A 19,109-nucleotide genomic window follows, 5' to 3' on the forward strand; every position below is an offset into this window, starting at 1 on the left:
AGGGGAACCGCACGTCATTTTTGTTTTAAATTGACGGCGGGGTTCCCCTTAATATCCATACCAGACCTAAAGGGTCTGGTTATTGAATTTGCGGGGACCTCCACGCATTTTTTTTTCCCGGACCCGAATTTTTTCCAATTATTCGGGTTTGGGAAAAACCGAAAGTCCGTACCGAACTTTACAGTTCGGGTTCGCTCAACCCTAGTTATATGCATTTAAAGTGAAAGAGGAACTGCAGTCTGCTCACATATTTTGTAATAAAAACATCTTGAGCTTCCCTCCAACCACTTTGCATATTATTTTATGTGATTCTGTACTTGCCAAATATGCTGCAGAAATCTCCATCCATTGAGTCTGGCTGAAACCATTTTAACTGTGGGCAGCTGAAGCTGCTGTCTGTTCACATCCTGGATTTACACAGACAAGCACCTCCAGCTCTGCATCTGTCATTTGCCCTCTTATGACTCATCCCCCACCTCCCTTCCTGGCAAAAACTCACGAGTGAGAGAGAGCTGTGCATGATGTCATAAGCCTAGGCTAATGACCAGACAAGAAACAGGAAGTGGGCTGTATAAGGTATTGGCAGAAAAAAATATGTTTTACTATCCAAAGTTAAAACAACAAGGGCAGAGGATTTAATAGATGGAAAAAAATGACTGGAGTCACAAAATGGGAGGGGGTGTACTCACTTTTGGAATGGTTTTACAGGTGGAGGCCACTGACTATTTTTATTATTCCCTACCTCACTTTTCATACATATATAAATATCTTTATAAAATTCCTGAGCTACTAGCCAAACCTCATGGATTACTCGCCACCAGTTGCCCTACCATACCCAGCCCCTAAACACGTCCCCATAAATTATCTCATGAAATGACACTTAAATGTTTTATGCAGAATTAAGTTCTAAAAATAAATATTAACAACTTTATCTGTGCCCACCAATGCAGCCTGCCCATGTCAATCATGCTGCCCCTCATGCTGCATGTGTCCATCATGCCGCCTGTGCCCTTCATGCAACGGAACAGAGGAGAGGAAATGGATTACCGGGTGGATGATGAGAGCGCAGAGGAACATCACGGCTTTAATTTCAATTGCCGTGTGTTCCCGCCAGTCCGCGTCACTGCCCCCTGGCCGGGGAACTTTGATACATGCCACTCGTGATTGGATGGGTGATCTGTCTATCAAAGTTCCTGGACCAGGGGGTGGGGCTGTGTTTGACAGCGAGTGCGGGAAACACACAGCAATTATAAATGACAGCCGCTAGTGATTTTACCTGCGCTATGATCCGGCCGCCACTCTCCTCTCTTCCCCTAAGAGCGCTGGGAGAAGGACTTCAACCCAAACGCATCAGAGGTATGCATTTTTTTTTTTTGTAGAAAAATGTATTTACATTTCCCATAAGAGATTTCAGTGATATGCATTTAAGGTACAACAAATACCATTTTTTTTTCCAATATGGATTAAGGAAGCATTAAAAGCCCTTTAATTATAATTTTTTTTTGCCATTTGTGTCCTATTGGGGAGGTTTTCTTTTGCTTCCTGTCCCATAACCAGAATGGTCACCAGGTTAAAAAATAGGGTGGAACTTGGCTTTAAGGAGATTCAACTCTCTGAGATTTTTTTTGCATTATCAGACTCCTGGAAACCTATAAAAAAAACATTTGGAGCAAAAAAAAAAAAAAAGTTTTACTTACCAGAATGGCCATGTTGCTATGTAATCCTCCTAATCTACCACTTCCTGGTCCACGGAGCTCCTAGGTAACTTCCTCCCTCGCCTTTGCTTCTGGGAAATGATGACACATCATTTCCCAGAAGTCTGTGGGCAGTACTGTGATCATAAATTGTGTTATTTCCCGACTGGAAATTACACGATTTAAGGCGGATCACAGTGTTGAGATGTGTTTGTCTATGTTGCCATAACAACGGGGCGGGACCTTCCTCCATCGTCGCCTGTTATGGCAACTTTGGAAACAATCGGGGCTACGGCCGCCGGTGAATCGCACATGTGCAAGATCGTGAGGTGCATGCTGGTTACCCAGCATGCACCTCTCCAAAGCAAACCAGGAAGAGATATCGATTAGGCTTCACATGCCCACAATCATAATGGCAATGTCCACAACAGGAGGGAGAATATGTTGAGGAAGTAATATATATTTTTAATAAATACATAATGAACTTTGTATAATCGTTATTGTATTTAATTAGTAATAATGCTCGGATCAACAAAAAAAAAAAACCTGACGTGGGTTCTATTCCCTCTCCACGTATGTGTAGTTTCAGTTGGGTAGCTGGGAAAGTTGCCCCCATGGCACTTCAAGGGCAGTTGGGATGAACTTCCCATTCTGCTGAATGACATCAGCATACAGTATAGAAATTACAATTTTGACCGAAGGCTTCTCACAGAGGCTTTTTTTGTGACATAACATTGGCAAAGGACTTTTACCCAAAACAAATCAGGAGCACACTTGATTTTGTGTTGAAAAATAATTTTTTTTTTTAAATTTGTCATAAAATATTTAGTGGTATTCATCTCTCAACATCTACTACATAGCTACTGTATAACTACAAACAGTATATACACATTGAAAAGGTGACCCAGAAAACACCACAAAATGAGCCATATTGCTGGTACAAGGAAGAAATAATAAAACAAATATGGCTCAAGGTGTACGTCTGGTCACGAGAGGGCTGGTTACTGATCACAGCCATTGTCTACTACTGTGATTTGTTCACATCGATAAGGCACAGAGCCACTCTGATTGGCTCTTTAGATTTGGCCTGTGATCTGCACTGTTTGTTGATAAGCATTGTAAGTACACAGTGCAACCAGCATCCTCTCAACAACTGGTGTCCTGACTGGCTGTTAATTAAAACAATCGGTCATGGGTAGGGATGTCCCGATACTAGTATTGTATCGGTACCGATAACGAGCATTTCCCTGAGTACTTGTACTCCGGGGAAATGCTTCACCCGCTACCTGGACAGTCAGGGTGATTGGTGCGGCAGGGGAGTTGCAAGTCTTCTCCGTTCTGTCTTCTCCCCCCATGCTCCGTGCTGCCTTCTTGCTCCGTGCTGCCTTCTCCCCCCTGTGATGCCTTCTTGCTCCGTGCTGCCTTCTCTCCTCCGTACCGTCTTCTCCCCCCTCCGTGCCGCTCTCCCCCCTCAGGATGTAATTTTCCGAATGAACAGAGTCAGTGATCACTGACTCTGTCCATTCACATAACTGAGCAACGTAACCTGTGATTACGATGCCTCAGTTTATGAATGGAGAGGAGCTTCTCTCCATTCATTTTAACTGAGGCTGCAGAGAAAGGGACTGGGGAATCTGTGTCCTGTCTTAAGTCCATTTCTCTGTCCTAAAGGGGAGATGTCAGAGGTCTGTTAAGACCCCTGATATCTCACCAAAGACCCCCAACAGGGCTGATTAAAAAAAGAAAAAAAATTGCAATAAAAAATAAACACTGAATACCACTTTCTCAATTCCTGCCTAAGCAAGAATGACATGCACTTGGGTACACCCCACCAGCAGCCTTCTGAGATATGTCACATGTCCCAGGAGGCGCAGCACCGGTCCCGCAGCGTCATGCAATCCCATGCATGTGCAGTGGGGAGCCGGCTGTGATTCCTCGGGAAGTCAGTTGCTCCCATATCCAAAGTGGTGGCACAAGACCCACAGCAGTAAGAAGAACCAGCTGCTGGTGGGGTAATCAATTTGTAAATATTCAAATTCGAAAGAAAATTCGAAAGAATGAAAATCTAAAATTTGAACATAAGAACGAAAATTCAAAAGAACGAAAATCCGAAAACCAGAAAATTCTAAATAATAACCAACTAATAACTATTACTAACTATTAAAATGGGACAGGGGTTAAATCCGTTCACGATATTCCATTCCACCCAAGACAGCTTATCGACACTCCAACCAACAGGACCCGATCCATCCCATTTCCCAGAATAAGACGAGACACAGCTCTGTGCTTTCTGGTTTCAAAATGAAGACTATTTTAATGGTTTCTTCTCAGCTTATATACCGTACAAGGCATTAAAGGAACAATCAACTCCCCACCCACACACTAAGGCTAATTACTAACCATTCTAGACAGGTCGGCGCCGGCCTATAATTATCATGTCTAATCACTGCACATTCCTTAATTAACAGCATAACAAACAAAACCCCATCACACACTGAGTTCCCTAGGCAGACGTTCCGTCTCCGCATACAGCTTGACACCTATTCACACCTCTGAGCATCTATAGGTTTTAGACAGTGTTATCACACAATTAAAGGCCTTTCAAAAGCCAGCCTTATTTAACATATTAACAGTCTTCACAGAGAGATGAGTCACTATTGACTGGTTGGGGTCACAATTAACCAACAACTTGCAATCTCTCAAGATCCTGCAATATGGACTATTATTAATGTCCCATCTCATGTAATACATGAATTATGATTCACTTGCCACCCAATGCCCAAAGGGCACAGGGTGGACTCAGACCCAAGAGTTATCAGTGACGCTGACACAGGAGTATCCTCCATCCTCACAAAGTCTTTGGGTGTCACGGGTCATTCCGTTACATATAGGTATTAGAATTTCCTTTTCAAATTTGGCTGTTAGTGAACGTAACTAATATGAATTTATCGGAAGTTACGAATTATCCGAATTAACGAATGGTGCATCTAAACAAATGGAACGTAACAAATAATAAATAATATTTTTTTTAAATTAGAAATTATTTATTATTAATTTATTACGTTCCATTCATTTAGAAGCGGAATTTGTTACTTCAGGAAAATTCATATTCGTTACGTTGACTAACAGCCAAATTTGAAAGGAAATTCCAATACCTATAACTCGATTGTTGGTTATTATTTTGGATTTTCACAAATTATCCCAATAACGAATACCGCATCTTAACGCATGGAACGTAACGCGTTTACATTTTTGCTAAGTTACGAATTTATAAGAAATAACGAATTTCGATTATAACGAATAACCCAAAAAATAAATTATGAAAAAAGAAAAACAACACATTTTTCGGCAGTGCACATGTCTATAGGGGTGGTACTATGTGCAGCAGGGTCCAGAGGGGTAGCCAGGATATTTGGAGTTAGCTCAACATTTCAAAGGTGAACTTACTTACCCTTTAACATATTAAATGTCTTATGCCCCATATACACGATCGTAAATTCCGACAGCAAAAGTACGATGTGAGCTTTTGAATGGAAATTCCGACCGTGTGTATGCTCCATCAGACTTTTGCTGTTGGAATTTCCGGCAACAAAAGATTGAGAGCTGGTTCTCAAATTTTCAGACGGAAAAACTTCCTATCGGAAAATCCGATGGTCTGTAGCAATTCTGACGTACAAAATTGCAACGCATGCTTGGAAACGGCTTGTTGTAGTGTTGTACGTCACCGCGTTCTTGACGGTCGAAAGTTCAGAGAACTTTTGTACGACTGTGTATATGCAAGCCAAGCTTGAGCGGAATTCCGTTGGGAAAACCATCCAAGGTTTTTCCGATGGATTAAAATGTTTAATATAATGACCGCGTAGGCAATGATATGTTTTTATTTTATTGCTAATGCAGCTTTTCCTTGTTGCTGAAGGAATTATTATTTTGATTCAACTTTTTTTTGTAGTCGGTTTTGAGCCTTAATATAAGGGTTGGGTTGGTTTCATTTGAGGAGAAATTTTTTAAAACAGGTGCTGGTTAAAAAAAATTTTTTTTATTAATAATAGACCAAGAACACACCCCCAAGTAAAAATAACTATATACATTTTAAGCGATCTTGGGGGTTACCAAGTACAAAAAAAGTGCAGAAACCCACAACGGCCTATCGGATATCATCATTCACTGAAGAGACTTATTAGGATAAAGCCAGGTTGTTCTCTTTGCATGTACTTTACACACCATCACTGTTCGGTGTCATAGTAGATGGAGGACCACGGGTAATGTCAGTCTGAAGCCAGTAAGAGTGGCATGTTTATGAGCAGCACGGTTCAATGTTATTATTCATACTTTATTGTTACTGATGAGTTGGTGATTCGGGCGCCGTACCGTCCCGACCAGAACTGTGAATCCTTTCCTTTGTGCATAAACTTCACATAGCGTACCCCCGGTCCATACCTACGAAACTCATGAGAAACCTGTAAAGAGACAGTATTGTGTCAAAGCTTGTATGAACAAGTGTATGGCTATTGCATATGTGTCTGAGCTGTGGTATCATGTGTGCTACTATCAGAAAGTCAGAGTTACATTTCCTGTGATCTATGCATCGTATGAATGTCTATCTGCACCTCTGTATCATGTGGCATAGAGACCCTGACACCAAAGCCTTTGCCTTGAAAAAGTATTCCTACCCCTTAAAAATGTTCTACAGTCATGTTACAACCAAAAACGTAAATGTATTTTATTGGGATTTTATGTGATAGACCAGGGTTGTCTAAACTTTTTTCAAAGAGGGACAGATTTCATGAAGTGAACATGCTCGAGGGCTGACCATTTTGCCTGACAATCTGTGAACCATTAAAATTCTAAGTGTGTTCGTTCGAGCACTAATACGTTGCCCAACAAGAATTCCCTTGCCTTTGTGGCTGTGGGTGGTGAAGAGATGAGCTCAGGCGTGTTATTTGGATATACCGTATTTATCGGCGTATAACACGCACCTTCACTTTAAAAAAATCTTAAATTTTAAATAAAGAACTGTAAATCAAAATAAGGGTCACTGCCCATCAATGCAGCACCCCCCTTGCCCTGAATGCAACACCCCCCTTGCCCTAAATGCAACACCCCCCCTTGCCCTGAATGCAACACCCTCCCCCTTGCCCTGAATGCAAAAACCCCCTCTTGCAATGAATGTAACACCCCCTCCTTGACATGAATGCAGAACCCCCCCTGCACTTAATGCAGAACCCCCCTTGCCATGAATGCAGACTCACCATTGCAGCCTGATTCATTCATCTGCAGTATTGGAGGAGACAGGAAGGGGGCAGGACAAGCTCCGACAGACATACAGGAGAATTTCCTGTTTTATCGGCGGCCTCTTTAATCGAAAGTCCAGCCTCCTGTGATGGACAGAACAGTCGTCCAATGGCAGCGCAGGAGACGGGACTTTCTTTTACACAGGTCGCCGTGTAAACAGGAAGTACTCCTGTATGCACAGCACTCGTCTCACCTCCTCCAGGGCAGCCAGCATGTATTTCTTTTGTAGCACCCGGCGCTACGGGATTTATTTGGGGCCACAAAAGACATACATGTCAAAATGACAAGGCGTGCCGTCCGAAACCGGAACGCGGGCTGTGATTGGCCCGGTGGCCTGACTTTGGACATGCCTGTGATAGACGAACACAAAGTGGCACATAATTTAGAAGTGGAAGGAAAACGATAAATAGTTTTCAATTGTTTTTTTACAAATAAATATGTGAAAAGTGTGGCGTGCATTTGTATTCAGCCCTCTGAGTCAATAATTTGTAGAACCACCTTTCACTGCAATTACAGCTGCAAGTCTTTTTGAGTATGTCTACTAGCTTCGCACATCTAGAGAGTGAAAGTTTTGCCCATTCTTCTTTGCAAAATAGCTCAAGCTCTGGCAGATTGGATGGAGAGCGTCTGTGAACAGCAATTTTCAAGTCTTGCCACAGATTCTCAATTGGATTTAGGTCTGGACTTTGACTGGTCCATTCTAACACATGAATATGCTTTGATCCAAACCATTCCATTGTAGGTCTGGCTGTATGTTTAGGGTCGTTGTCCTTCTGGAAAGTGAACCTCCGCCCCAGTCTCAAGTCTTGCTGACTCTAACAGGTTCTCTTAAGATTGCCCTGTATTCTCCAGCCAGCTTCCTATCAACTCTGACCAGCTTCCCTGCTGAATAAAAACATCCCCACAACATAATGTTGCCACCTAGTTTTGGTCTCATCTGACCAGAGCACCTTCTTCCACATGTTTGCTGTGTCCCCCACATGGCTTCTTGCAAACTGCAAACGGGATTTCTTATGGCTTTCTTCTTGTCACTCCTTTATAAAGATCAGAGTACACAACTAATAGTTGTCCTGTGGACAGATTCCCCTACCTGAGCTGTGGATCTCTGCAGCTCCTCCAGAGTTACCATGGGCCTCTTGACTGCTTCTCTGATTAATGCTCTCCTTGCCCGGCCTGTCCGTTTAGGTGGACGGCCATGTCGTTAAGGTTTGCAGCAGTTCCATACTCTCCATTTTCAGATGATGGATTGACCAGTGCTCCGTAAGATGTTCAAAATTTGGGATACTTTTTATAACATAATCCTGCTTTTAATTTCTCCACAACTTTATCCCTGACCTGTCTGGTGTGTTCCTTGGCTTTAATGATGCTGTTTGTTCACCAATGTTCTCTAACAAACCCCTGGAGGCTTCAAAGAACAGCTGTATTTATACTCTCTCCTCAGCTCACTGGCTGTGATTGACAGCAGTGTGAGCCAATGAGGAAAGAGAGACCCGGGAGAGCCACTGCTCTCAATTCATGCACATCGCTGGATCAAGATGGTGCTCAGATATATAAGCTGGTTCTTAAATGGTTGAGGTAATTTTTTCTAGTAGCAAACTTTATCCCTAATCGTATCACATGTTAAATATTACTTTGCAAACCAGCATTCTTGATATAGCAGACATTAAAATGTAGGTTCTTGTCTGGGTAGCCATTCCTTTGGGCTGTATTAGCAGCACCACAATTTTCTGCAACCACAATTCAGGAGAGCACACTAGATTTGGAATCCTCCGGTGTCATCAGTGGCTCCGTCCCATCAACAGAGCTCAGCCAACAGCATTGTACAAGCCTGTGTCATGACTACTGAGTGTGTCACATGGCCATTTTCCTCCCAGGGTCATGTGACCAAGTCACATTTTACTAACACTAAATCCAATGCCTCCTTCTACAAAGCATATTTTACGACAAGATGCACCACAATGAGGTCATGTAACCCATATAAATACAACATTTCAGAAGTATATTTCCATGCACAGACCTGAGTGTATTTTTCATCATTCCACTGTGGAATAGGATCTGGTCTTATGGCGAACTCTTGGATCACAGTTATCTTATTAACAGCCAGCAGTTGGACCGTCAGACTATACACACAGCCACAGTCATGTCGTCCACCATACCTACAGAAAAAAGCATTCCAAATGCAATTTTTTGAGGAGAAAATACACTTTCATGAACTAAAACAAAAAAACAGTAAAGTTAGCCCAATTGTTTGGATAATGTGAAAGATGATGTTACGCAGAGTAAATAGATACCTAACAGGTCATGCTTTAACATTCTGCACACTACGGTACTTAAATATCTCCAAAGGGGACGCTTTAAAAATTCTTGTGCTAGAATTATTGCTCTCGCTCTAATGATTGCAGCGGTACCTCACGTGTGGTTTGAACACTCTTTCCCGACTTACGTATGTGTTAGCTTCTGCACGCGATAACGGAAAGATGGGGCGCTTTTAAAAAATGTTTGTTTATTTATTTAGTTATTTATTTTACACTTCCTTTTGAAAAAAAATCTTCTGATCACTTTTATTGCTGTCAGAAGGAATGTAAACATGCATTGTGACAGTTAAAGGCAGTGACAGGTACTCTTTATGGAGGGATCTGGGGTCTAAAAGACCCCAAATCCCTTCTTTGCACTTAAAAGCATCCAGAACGACAAGTTTGGACGTTTTAAATACTGTAATTTATTTTTAATTTTGGCACCTTTAAACCTGAAGTGATCTCATGATATCGCTTCCGGGTAACTAGATCCGAGACCTGATCGAAGCCGATTCCGGCTACGTTCAGGTCCTCGGCCAGCCATCAGAGGTGTCGGCTGGTCCCTCGGGGCTCCCGGTGGGACCAGAGAGCTTGGGTGAGCTACGGAAGGCGGAGAGGACTTTCCCTCCCGCTGCTTGAGATAACAGTCGAGCGGCTTCTTCGCTGCAACGGTTGTTATCCCAAAAAAGCCAACCGCTGGCTCTAAAAAACAGTACTGGGGTGATGCCTGCAGACATCACCCCATTACAACTCCTTCAAATCAAGGACGCATATTAGCGTACGATCGGCCTGAAGGTGTTAAAGTGGTTCTAAAGGCTGAAGGTGAAAAAACCTTCTGTGTGCAACTCGGTCCCCAGCCCAAGCCTCATCTCGACCCAGTAATGTGCATGAGACCAACTGCTCTTTCTGGCTTTCTCCCTCCTAATTGGCTCAGCACAGAAGCAGGGACCAGTGGCTTGCTCTGCTGTTGATCACAGCCAGTGAGGACAGAGTGGGGGGCTGTGGGGCAGAGCCCCATTCTGTGTGTTAATGGACACATAGAACAGGGCTTGGGAGCAAGCATGCACAAGTGCCCCCGTAACAAGCAGCTATGTGGGCAAGCAGCAGAGGGGATGATCCCACCGTGGGCAGGCCCGGATTTCCCACAAGGCCACTGAGGCCAGGCCTTGGGGCGGCAGGGAGCCAATGGGCGGCAGGGAGCCAAGGGGCAGCAGTGGCATAGATTCCCCCGACGCCTGGAACATACAGTTAAGGGCGGTAAGTTATGGGGGAATCCGCTCGCTCGTTAACAAGTGATTGCGGCGATGTCGCCCAAATCACTTGTAAAATGTGTGCTCCCGTCCGTCCTCCCCTCTCCCCCCCACCCCACATACCTCTCTCTGCTGGCTCTGTCTTCGGGACTCCGTCCTCCCCCCGGCCGCTGAGTCTGTCTCCTGTCCCTGCTGCCGATGTACACAGTGAGAGGGGAGAGCCAGTACACGTGGAACCCTTCAGGTATAACACCTGTGACAGGAGTTCTATCACAGTGCTAGGACTCTGTTTTGGAGGTGACAGGGTCAATAAAGAGAACATGTCAGCTCCAATTGCTATCACACAGGGAATTGTTTTCTCCTGTGTGATAGCAAAAAAGTTAAGTAAAAAAAAATTGCCAAAAAAATGAATAAATAATAACAAATAATAATTTACTTAATAAAATAAAAAAAGTAATTAAAAAGTAATAATAACAAGAAAAATAATAAGAAAAGTGATAAGAAAATTATACAAAAATAAAAAAAAGTAAGCGACAAGCTACAAAAAAAAAAAAATTTGAACTAACCGTGCCACCCGGTTGCCATTCCCTGTTGATTTGGGGGGGGGGGTTTGGTTAGCGGGGAGGGGGTGCATTGCGGAAACCTGGCCTTGAGGCGGCAGGGAGAGCAAATCCGGCCCTGACCGTGAGACTCCAAAAGAGGAGGATCAGGGCTGTACTGTGCAAAACCATTGCACAGAGCAGGTAAGTATGAAATACAGTGGAACCTTGGATTACGAGCATAATGCGTTCCAGGAGATATCAAAGCGAGTTTCCCCATAGAAGTCAATGGAAACAAAAATAATTTGTTCCGCATTGACTTATATGGCATGCAATACTACATGTGGCCAAAGGTGGGGGGCGCCAGAGTGCCTGAGAAATACTCGGGACAGCTTGACAGCTTGACAGCTCCGCCACCCCCACACCTCTGACCAAATGCGGTACTGCATTCGCAAAACGAGTTAGGACTTCTTGAAATAAAAAATGCTCGTATTGCTAAACGCTCGTTAACCACGTTACTTGCAATCCGATGGTTTCACTGTATTTGTTATTTAAAAAAAATCCTTTAGTATGACAAATGCTGCTTAAACACGGGGTATTGACGCACATGTGAATGAACATAGAAATACTTGAAAGTCCAAAGCCTGACTACCGGTAACTCTGGTAAAGTGTGAAAACATAAAGAGCATTCATTTAACATAGGAGACAGAAAACTTACCAATCTGAGATACAGATGGGTGGTTGGTGAACATCCAGAAAGTGTTCCCATAACCCTTCTTTAACCAAATCTATTATCTGTTGTTTCTCACACCACCTGTGTAGAGACATACAGGAGGGTTAGAGATGGTTCTGGTTGATGTTCTACAAAGAGTGAGCTGAACACTTACCCAAAGGAGGTGACAAAGCAAGTCTGGCTCTCTGCATCTTCTAACTCAGTGCGGCTTCTTTCTACTGCCCAGCCATCTCCTCCATTTATGATGTCCCAATACTGAAATCGTTCTGAAGATGGAAGTGAACAAATGTTATGCAAAATGACAAATTCCTTTTCACATTAACGCAACTCTGGATAGTAGGCTTGGCATGTTTCCCAGTGTGGTCACAAAAGTAAAAAAAATTACCGCTGAACTCTATCCCCCCACCAAAAAAAAATTATGTTTTGGATGGAGTCAGGGTTTAAAGAAAAAGTAAACTTCCTCTGCCGACATTTACCTATAATAAGGCTCACCTATAGGTAGTGTAAATATCTCCTAAAAGTGTAGCGTTTAGGAGATATTTACATTACATGCGGCCAGTGACATGACTGCCGCATGCGCTCTTAACCACTTAAGCCCCGGACCATATTGCTGGTCAAAGACCAGGCCACTTTTTGCGATTCGCCACTGCGTAGCTTTAACTGACAATTGTGCGGTCGTGCAACGTGGCTCCCAAAGAAAATTGGCGTCCTTTTCTTACCACAAATAGAGCTTTCTTTTGGTGGTATTTGATCACCTCTTCGGTTTTTAGTTTTTGTGCTCTAAATAAAAATAGAGCGACAATTTTGAAAAAAATTATATTTTTTACTTTTTGCTATAATAAATATCCCCCAAAAATAAATAAAAAAACTATTTTTTCCTCAGTTTAGGCCGATACGTATTCTTCTACATATTTTTCGTAAAAAAAAAAAACGCAATAAGCGTTTATTGATTGGTTTGCGCAAAAGTTATAGCTTTAACAAAATAGGAGATAGTTTTATGGCATTTTTATTAATATTTTTTTTTTTTTACTAGTAATGGCGGCGATAAGCGATTTTTATCGGTACTGCAACATTATGGCGGACACTTTTGACACATTTTTGTGACCATTGGCATTTTTATAGCGATCAGTGCTATAAAAATGCATTGATTACTATAAAAATGCCACTGGCAGGGAAGGGGTTAACACTAGGGGGCGAGGAAGGGGTTAAGTATGTTCCCTGGGTGTGTTCTAACTGAAGGGGGGTTGGGACTGACTTGGGGAAATGACTCATCGCTGTTCATACATTGTATGAACAGACAATCAGGCATTTCTCCCCCTGACAGGACCGGGAGCTGTGTGTTTACACACACAGCTCCCGGTTCTCGCTCTGTAACGAGCGATCGTGGGTGCCCGCCGGGGGCGCGTGCGTGAGCCCCTATTGGCTGCTCGGTGAGATGACGTATAGCTACGTGATCTCGCCCAGCAGAGCCGACCCGGCGGCTGGTCGGCAAGCAGTTAAAGAATGGCCACCGGTGCCGTTCCTTCAGGGCCCTGTGCCGCACATGAGCAGGAGTGATGTTACCGCGGCTCCGGCCAGTCACAGAGCCAGAGCATGCAAACCTGAAAGCAAGATGAGTAAAAATGGAAGCGGCTGCAATGCTGACATGTCAGCGCTGGAACAGCTTTGTTTTAAGACAAGTTTCACGTAATGTGCTAATATGTGATGCATACTAGCACATTAGGACTTTACCTTGCTGGAAGGAAAAAAAAAGTTCAGCGGTATACAACCACTTTAAAGAGACCCCGTCCCCAGCCTAAAAGTTCCAGATAAATAAAAACACTTGAAGTGCTTACTAGTAGGGTTGAGCGAACCCGAACTGTAAAGTTTGGGTTCGGTACGGACAATGGGCCAGATTCATAAACGATGTACGCCGGCGTATCTCCAGATACGCCGCCGTAATTTCAAATGTGCGCTGTCACATCTTTACGCCGATTCACAAAGCGAGTTACGTCCAAAAACATGGCTTCAGCCGTCCGACGTAACTTGCCTACGCCGGCGTATCGTAGGCGAATAGTTACGCTGGACGCATTCGACGTTCCCATTATAAATATGCAAATGAGCAAGATCCGCCGATTCACGAACATACTTGCGCCCGGCGTATTAAAATACGCTGTTTACGTAAGGCGTACGACCGGCGTAACTTTACCCCTCATAAAGCAGGGATAAGTCATGTTAAGGTATGGACGTCGGAACAGCGTCGTATTTTACGTTGTTTGCGTAAGTCGTACGTGAATGGGGATGGGCGTAGGTTACGTTCACGTCGACTAAGCATTGAGCCGGCGTAATTTACGGAGAAAATTCGACGTGATACTGAGCATGCGCGCGCATGCGCCGTTCGTTAGGCACGTCATTTACGTGGGGTCACGATTCATTTCCATACGACGCTTCCCCTACCAGCCTACTTTGAATTACGCGGGCTTACGCCGGCCCATTTACGCTACATCGCCGCAACTTACGAGGCAAGTGCTTTGTGAATACTGCACTTGCCTGTCTAAGTTGCGGCGGCGTAGCGTGAATAGGATACGCTACGCCCAACTAAAGATACGCCATTGTATCTGAATCTGGCCCTTTGGGTTTTTTTGTACCCGGACCCGAACATTTTGCTGAAAGTTCGGGTTTGGGTCCGGTGTTCGGCAATGTAATGGTGCGCTGCAGGGCAGCCAATCGCCACTTGTTTTACCTAGAAGCCATGCCTACTATTGGCATGGCTGTGATTGGCCAGTGCAGCATGTGACCCAGCCTCTATATAAGCTAGAGGCACATAGCACAGCTCGTCACTCTGCATTAGCTAGGGTAGGGAAAGGCTGCTGCTGATCTGAGGGAGAGATTTAGATAGGACTATCCTGCTTCAGAAATCTACACCAGCAACATTTCTTTCTGTGAGATACTCTGCATTAGATAGTTTAGGGCAAGGTTCCTGCTCATCTGAGGGAGAGAATTATATAGGAGTCAGTCCTGGTTCACAAATCAAATTGCAGCTGCACTGCATCTGTTCCTGTTTGATACTCTGCAAATTGCAGCAGCAGTGCATTTCTTTCTGTGAGATACTCTGCATTAGATAGTTTAGGGCAAGGTTCCTGCTGATCTGAGGGAGAGAATTATATAGGAGTCAGTCCTGGTTCACAAATTAAACTGCAGCAGCACTGCATCTGTTCCTGTGAGATACTCTGCATATTGCACCAGCACTGCATTTCTTTCTGTGAGATACTCTGCATTAGATAGTTTAGGGCAAGGTTCCTGCTTGTTCTAATAGGGAGAGACTTATATAGGAGTCAGTCCTGGTTCACAAATTAAATTGCAGCAGCACTGCATCTCTTCCTGTGAGATACTCTGCATATTGCACCAGCACTGCATATGTTCCTGTGAGATACACCCTGTATATACGTTTCTTATATTGTGCTATTCAAAAAACATCCATTTAGGGCAAACAAATATATTTTGCAGTGTTTCCTCCAGTGTTTGCCGTGTTTCCTCCATATCTGTAAGTGTGAGATAAACACTTTAGCTACTGTTCTTCTGTTGTTCTATTCAAAAAACACCCAGTTTGGTGCAAACAATATATTTTGCAGTGTTTCCTCCAGTGTTTGCCATGTTTCGTCCATATCTGTACGTGTGAGATGCACACTTTACATACTGTTTTCTATTGTGCTATTCAAAAAAAAATTATTTTTGGTGCGTTTCCTGCATATCTGTAGGTGTGAGATAAACACTTTAGCTAGTGTTCTTCTATTGTTCTATTCAAAAACACCCATTTAGGGCAAGATCCTACATTTTTTGAAATATGAGAACGTCAAATAAGGGACGTGGTCGCGGTGCTGCTGGTGGAGCTCCTGTTACAGGGAGAGGACGTGGTCGATCTGTGCCAGCTACACGCACAAGTGAAACACCTTTCTCAGGTGCGAGTAGGCGACAGAGCCTGCAACGGTATTTGGTCGGCCTAATCCAGCTCTACGAATGTTGAGGCCAGGAGCAGAACAGGCGGTATTAGATTGGGTTTCTGACAGTGCCTCCAGTTCCTTCACATTGTCTCCCAACCAGTCTTGTGCTGAAAGGTCAGAGTTGGCACCTGCAGCCGATGTCCATCAGTCTTTCACCTCACCCCCTTGCAAATCAGCCAAGCAGTCTGAGCCCCAAATCATGCAGCAGTCTCTTCTTTTTGATGACTCTGTTAGCATGGTTTCCCAGGGCCATCCACCTAGCCCAGCCCCAGAAGGGGAAGAGATTGAGTGCACCGATGCCCAACCACTTATGTTTCAAGATGAGTTCATGGGGGGACCATCACAGCATGTCTCGGACAATGATGAAACACAGTTGCCAACTGCTGCTGCTTTTGCAATTGTGCAGACCGACAAGGAGGGCAGTGGTGAAGACTGGGTGGAAGATGATGTGGTGGACGATGAGGTCCTCGACCCCACATGGAATCAACCTCATGCAGGTGACCCATGTAGTTCGGAGGAAGAGGCGGTAGTCGCACAGAGCCACCAGCACAGCAGAAGAGGGAGCAGGGTGCCCAACGCAGCAAGGGACCGAGCACACCAAAGCCAGGTCCAAGGAGTTCCCAGGCGTGGCAGTTCTTCACACAATGTGCTGATGACAAGACACGAGTGGTTTGCACGGTGTGCAATCAGAGGCTGAAGCGAGGCATAAACGTTCTCAACCTGAGCACAGCCTGAATGACCAGGCATCTAAGTGCAAAGCACGAGCTGCAGTGGAGTAGACACCTCAAAAACCAAGAAAGGTCTCTGGCTCCTCCTGCTTCCTCTTCTGCTTCAGTCTCGGGCCTCTTCATCCACCTCTGTAGTGACAGTGCCACCTGCCACCCCGCAATTAGAGGACCGGCAAGCAACACTACAACCTGGGTCACCAAACATCTCCATAATGTCCCATGGAAGCATTCAGCTCTCTATCTCCCAAACACTGGAGCAGAAGAGGAAGAACTCCCCTACCCACCCGCGATCCCTGGCCCTGAATGCCAGCATTTCAAAATTCCTGCCCTTTGAAATGCTGTCATTCCGTCTGGTGGAGACGCAGAGTTTTAAAAGCTTGATGGCATTGGCTGTCCCACAGTACGTCGTGCCCAGCCGCCACTACTTTTCCAGGCGAGTCATCAATTCCCTGCACAACGAAGTGGGGGACAAAATCAGGTGTGCACTGCGCAACGCCATCTGTGCCAAGGTCCACCTCACTACGGATACGTGGACCAGTAAGCACGGTCAGGGACATTATGGGGCTGATTTACTATTCTCTGTGCGCTGCGCTGGTTCATGCCTTAATTAGTGCGCCAGGTGAAGCCTTAATTAGGCGCATGAACCAGCGTAGCAGCCGGCGCATTGCAAGTGATATGTAAAGCCGCCGCCGAACTCCCTATAGAAGTCTATGGGAGAAATCAAAAGTGTTCATTTTAAAGGCTAATATGCAAGTTTTGTCCTAAAAAGTGTTTGGGGACCTGAGTCCTGCCCCAATGGACATGTATCAATGTTTTTTTTTATTTTTTAAAACGGACGTTTTTTCGGGAGCAGTGAAATTAATGCTTAATGCTTAAAGTGAAACAATAAAAGTGAAATATTCCTTTAAATTTCGTACCTAGGGGGGGTGTAAAGTCAGCATGTGAAATAGCGAATTTTTCCCGCACTTAGAACTGTCCCTGCACAAAATGACATTCAGAAGGAAAAAAAGACATTTAAAATTCACACGCGGCAATAATGAATTGTCGGCTCTGACAATTCTGACAGGATTCATTCATAAAAAATTTAAAAAAATGTGTGGGGGTTCCCCCAAATTAAATTACCAGGCCCTTCAGGTCTGGAATGAATATTAAGGGGAACCCCGCTGTAAAAAAAAAAATGACGTGGGGTCCCCCCAAATATCCATACCAGGCCCTTCAGGTCTGGTGTGGATTTTAAGGGGAACTCCACTGCAAATGTAAAAAAAAAAATGGCATGGAGTCCCCCTAAAAATCCACACCAGACACTTATCCGAGCACGTTAACCTGGCCGGCCGCAGAAAAGAGGGGGGGACAGAGTGCGGCCCCCCCTCTCCTGAACCGCACCAGGCCACATGCCCTCAACATGGGGAGGATGTCCCCATGTTGATGGGGACAAGGGCCTCATCCCCACAACCCTTGCCCGGTGGTTGTGGGGGTCTGCGGGCGGGGGGCTTATCAGAATCTGGAAGACCCCTTTAACAAAGGGGACCCCCAGATCCTGCCCCCCCCTGTGTGAAATGGTAATGGGGTACATTGTACCTCTACCATTTCACCAAAAAAAGTGTCAAAAGTGTTAAAAATGACAGTAGCCGGTTTTTGACAAATCTTTTATTATCTTCTTTCTGCGGTTCTTCTTTTCTTCTTTCATTTGGGTTTCTTCCTCTGCTTCTTTCTTGGGTCTTCTCGTCCACATCTTGCCGGACGTCTTCTTCCATCTTCTTTTCCTTCCGTCGGCCTTCTCGTCCACATTTTGCCCGGCGTCTTCTCCGTCCTTCGGCCTTCTCGTCCATCTTTTTCTTCCCCGGACGCATCGCTTGAAATTGAATTCGCCGCCATGTGTCGCTCCTGGGACCCGCCCCCCTCTGACGCCACAAGTAAACTCATTAGAAAGTCATGTGCGTCAGAGGGGGGCGGGGTCACAGAGCGTCATACGGCAGGGGAATTCAATTTCAAGCGCGCCGTCCGGAGAAGAAGCCGCCGCACTATGCAGACGAGCTTCCAATTCAAGTTCCCGCCGTGTGACGCTCATGTGACCCCGCCCCCCTCTGACGCACATATACCACATGCGGACTTTCATATGAGTTTACCTGTGGCGTCAGAGGGGGGCGGGGTCCCAGGAGCGGCACACGGCGGGGTCTTCAATTTCAATCGCAGCGCCCAGAAGAACAAGAAGATGTGGACGAGAAAACCGACGGACGGAGAAGAAGATGGGAGAAGACGTCGGGCAAGATGTGGACGAGAAGACCCAAGAAAGAAGCAGAGGAAGAAACCCGAATGAAAGAAGAAGAAGAACCGCGGAAAGAAGATATTATTAAAAGATTTGTCAAAAACCGGCTACTGTTATTTTTAACACTTTTTTTTGGTGAAATGGTAGGGGTACAATCTACCCCATTACCATTTCACATAGGGGGGGGGCCGGGATCTGGGGGTCCCCTTTGTTAAAGGGGTCTTCCAGATTCTGTTAAGCCCCCCGCCCGCAGACCCCCACAACCACCGGGCAAGGGTTGTGGGGATGAGGCCCTTGTCCCCATCAACATGGGGACATCCTCCCCATGTTGAG

At 44.9% G+C, this 19,109-nt stretch overlaps 1 protein-coding gene across 1 annotated transcript in view; it reads right to left on the minus strand.

Annotated features, from left to right (window-relative positions):
* Positions 1-5,708: 5,708 nt before the first annotated feature.
* LOC120913429 (F-box only protein 27-like) overlaps positions 5,709-19,109 on the minus strand; it is a 37,222-nt gene continuing 23,821 nt past the window's right edge. Inside the window, exons 3-6 of the mRNA XM_040323346.1 lie at positions 11,957-12,068; positions 11,788-11,883; positions 9,004-9,142; positions 5,709-6,151 (exon numbers count right to left, since the gene is read on the minus strand). Coding sequence (XP_040179280.1) covers positions 6,014-6,151; positions 9,004-9,142; positions 11,788-11,883; positions 11,957-12,068 — 485 coding nt within the window. The 3' untranslated portion in view covers positions 5,709-6,013. The remainder of the gene's footprint in view (positions 6,152-9,003; positions 9,143-11,787; positions 11,884-11,956; positions 12,069-19,109) is intronic.

The sequence above is a fragment of the Rana temporaria genome, chromosome 9 (assembly GCF_905171775.1).
Source record: "Rana temporaria chromosome 9, aRanTem1.1, whole genome shotgun sequence".
Taxonomy (NCBI): Eukaryota; Metazoa; Chordata; class Amphibia; order Anura; family Ranidae; genus Rana; species Rana temporaria.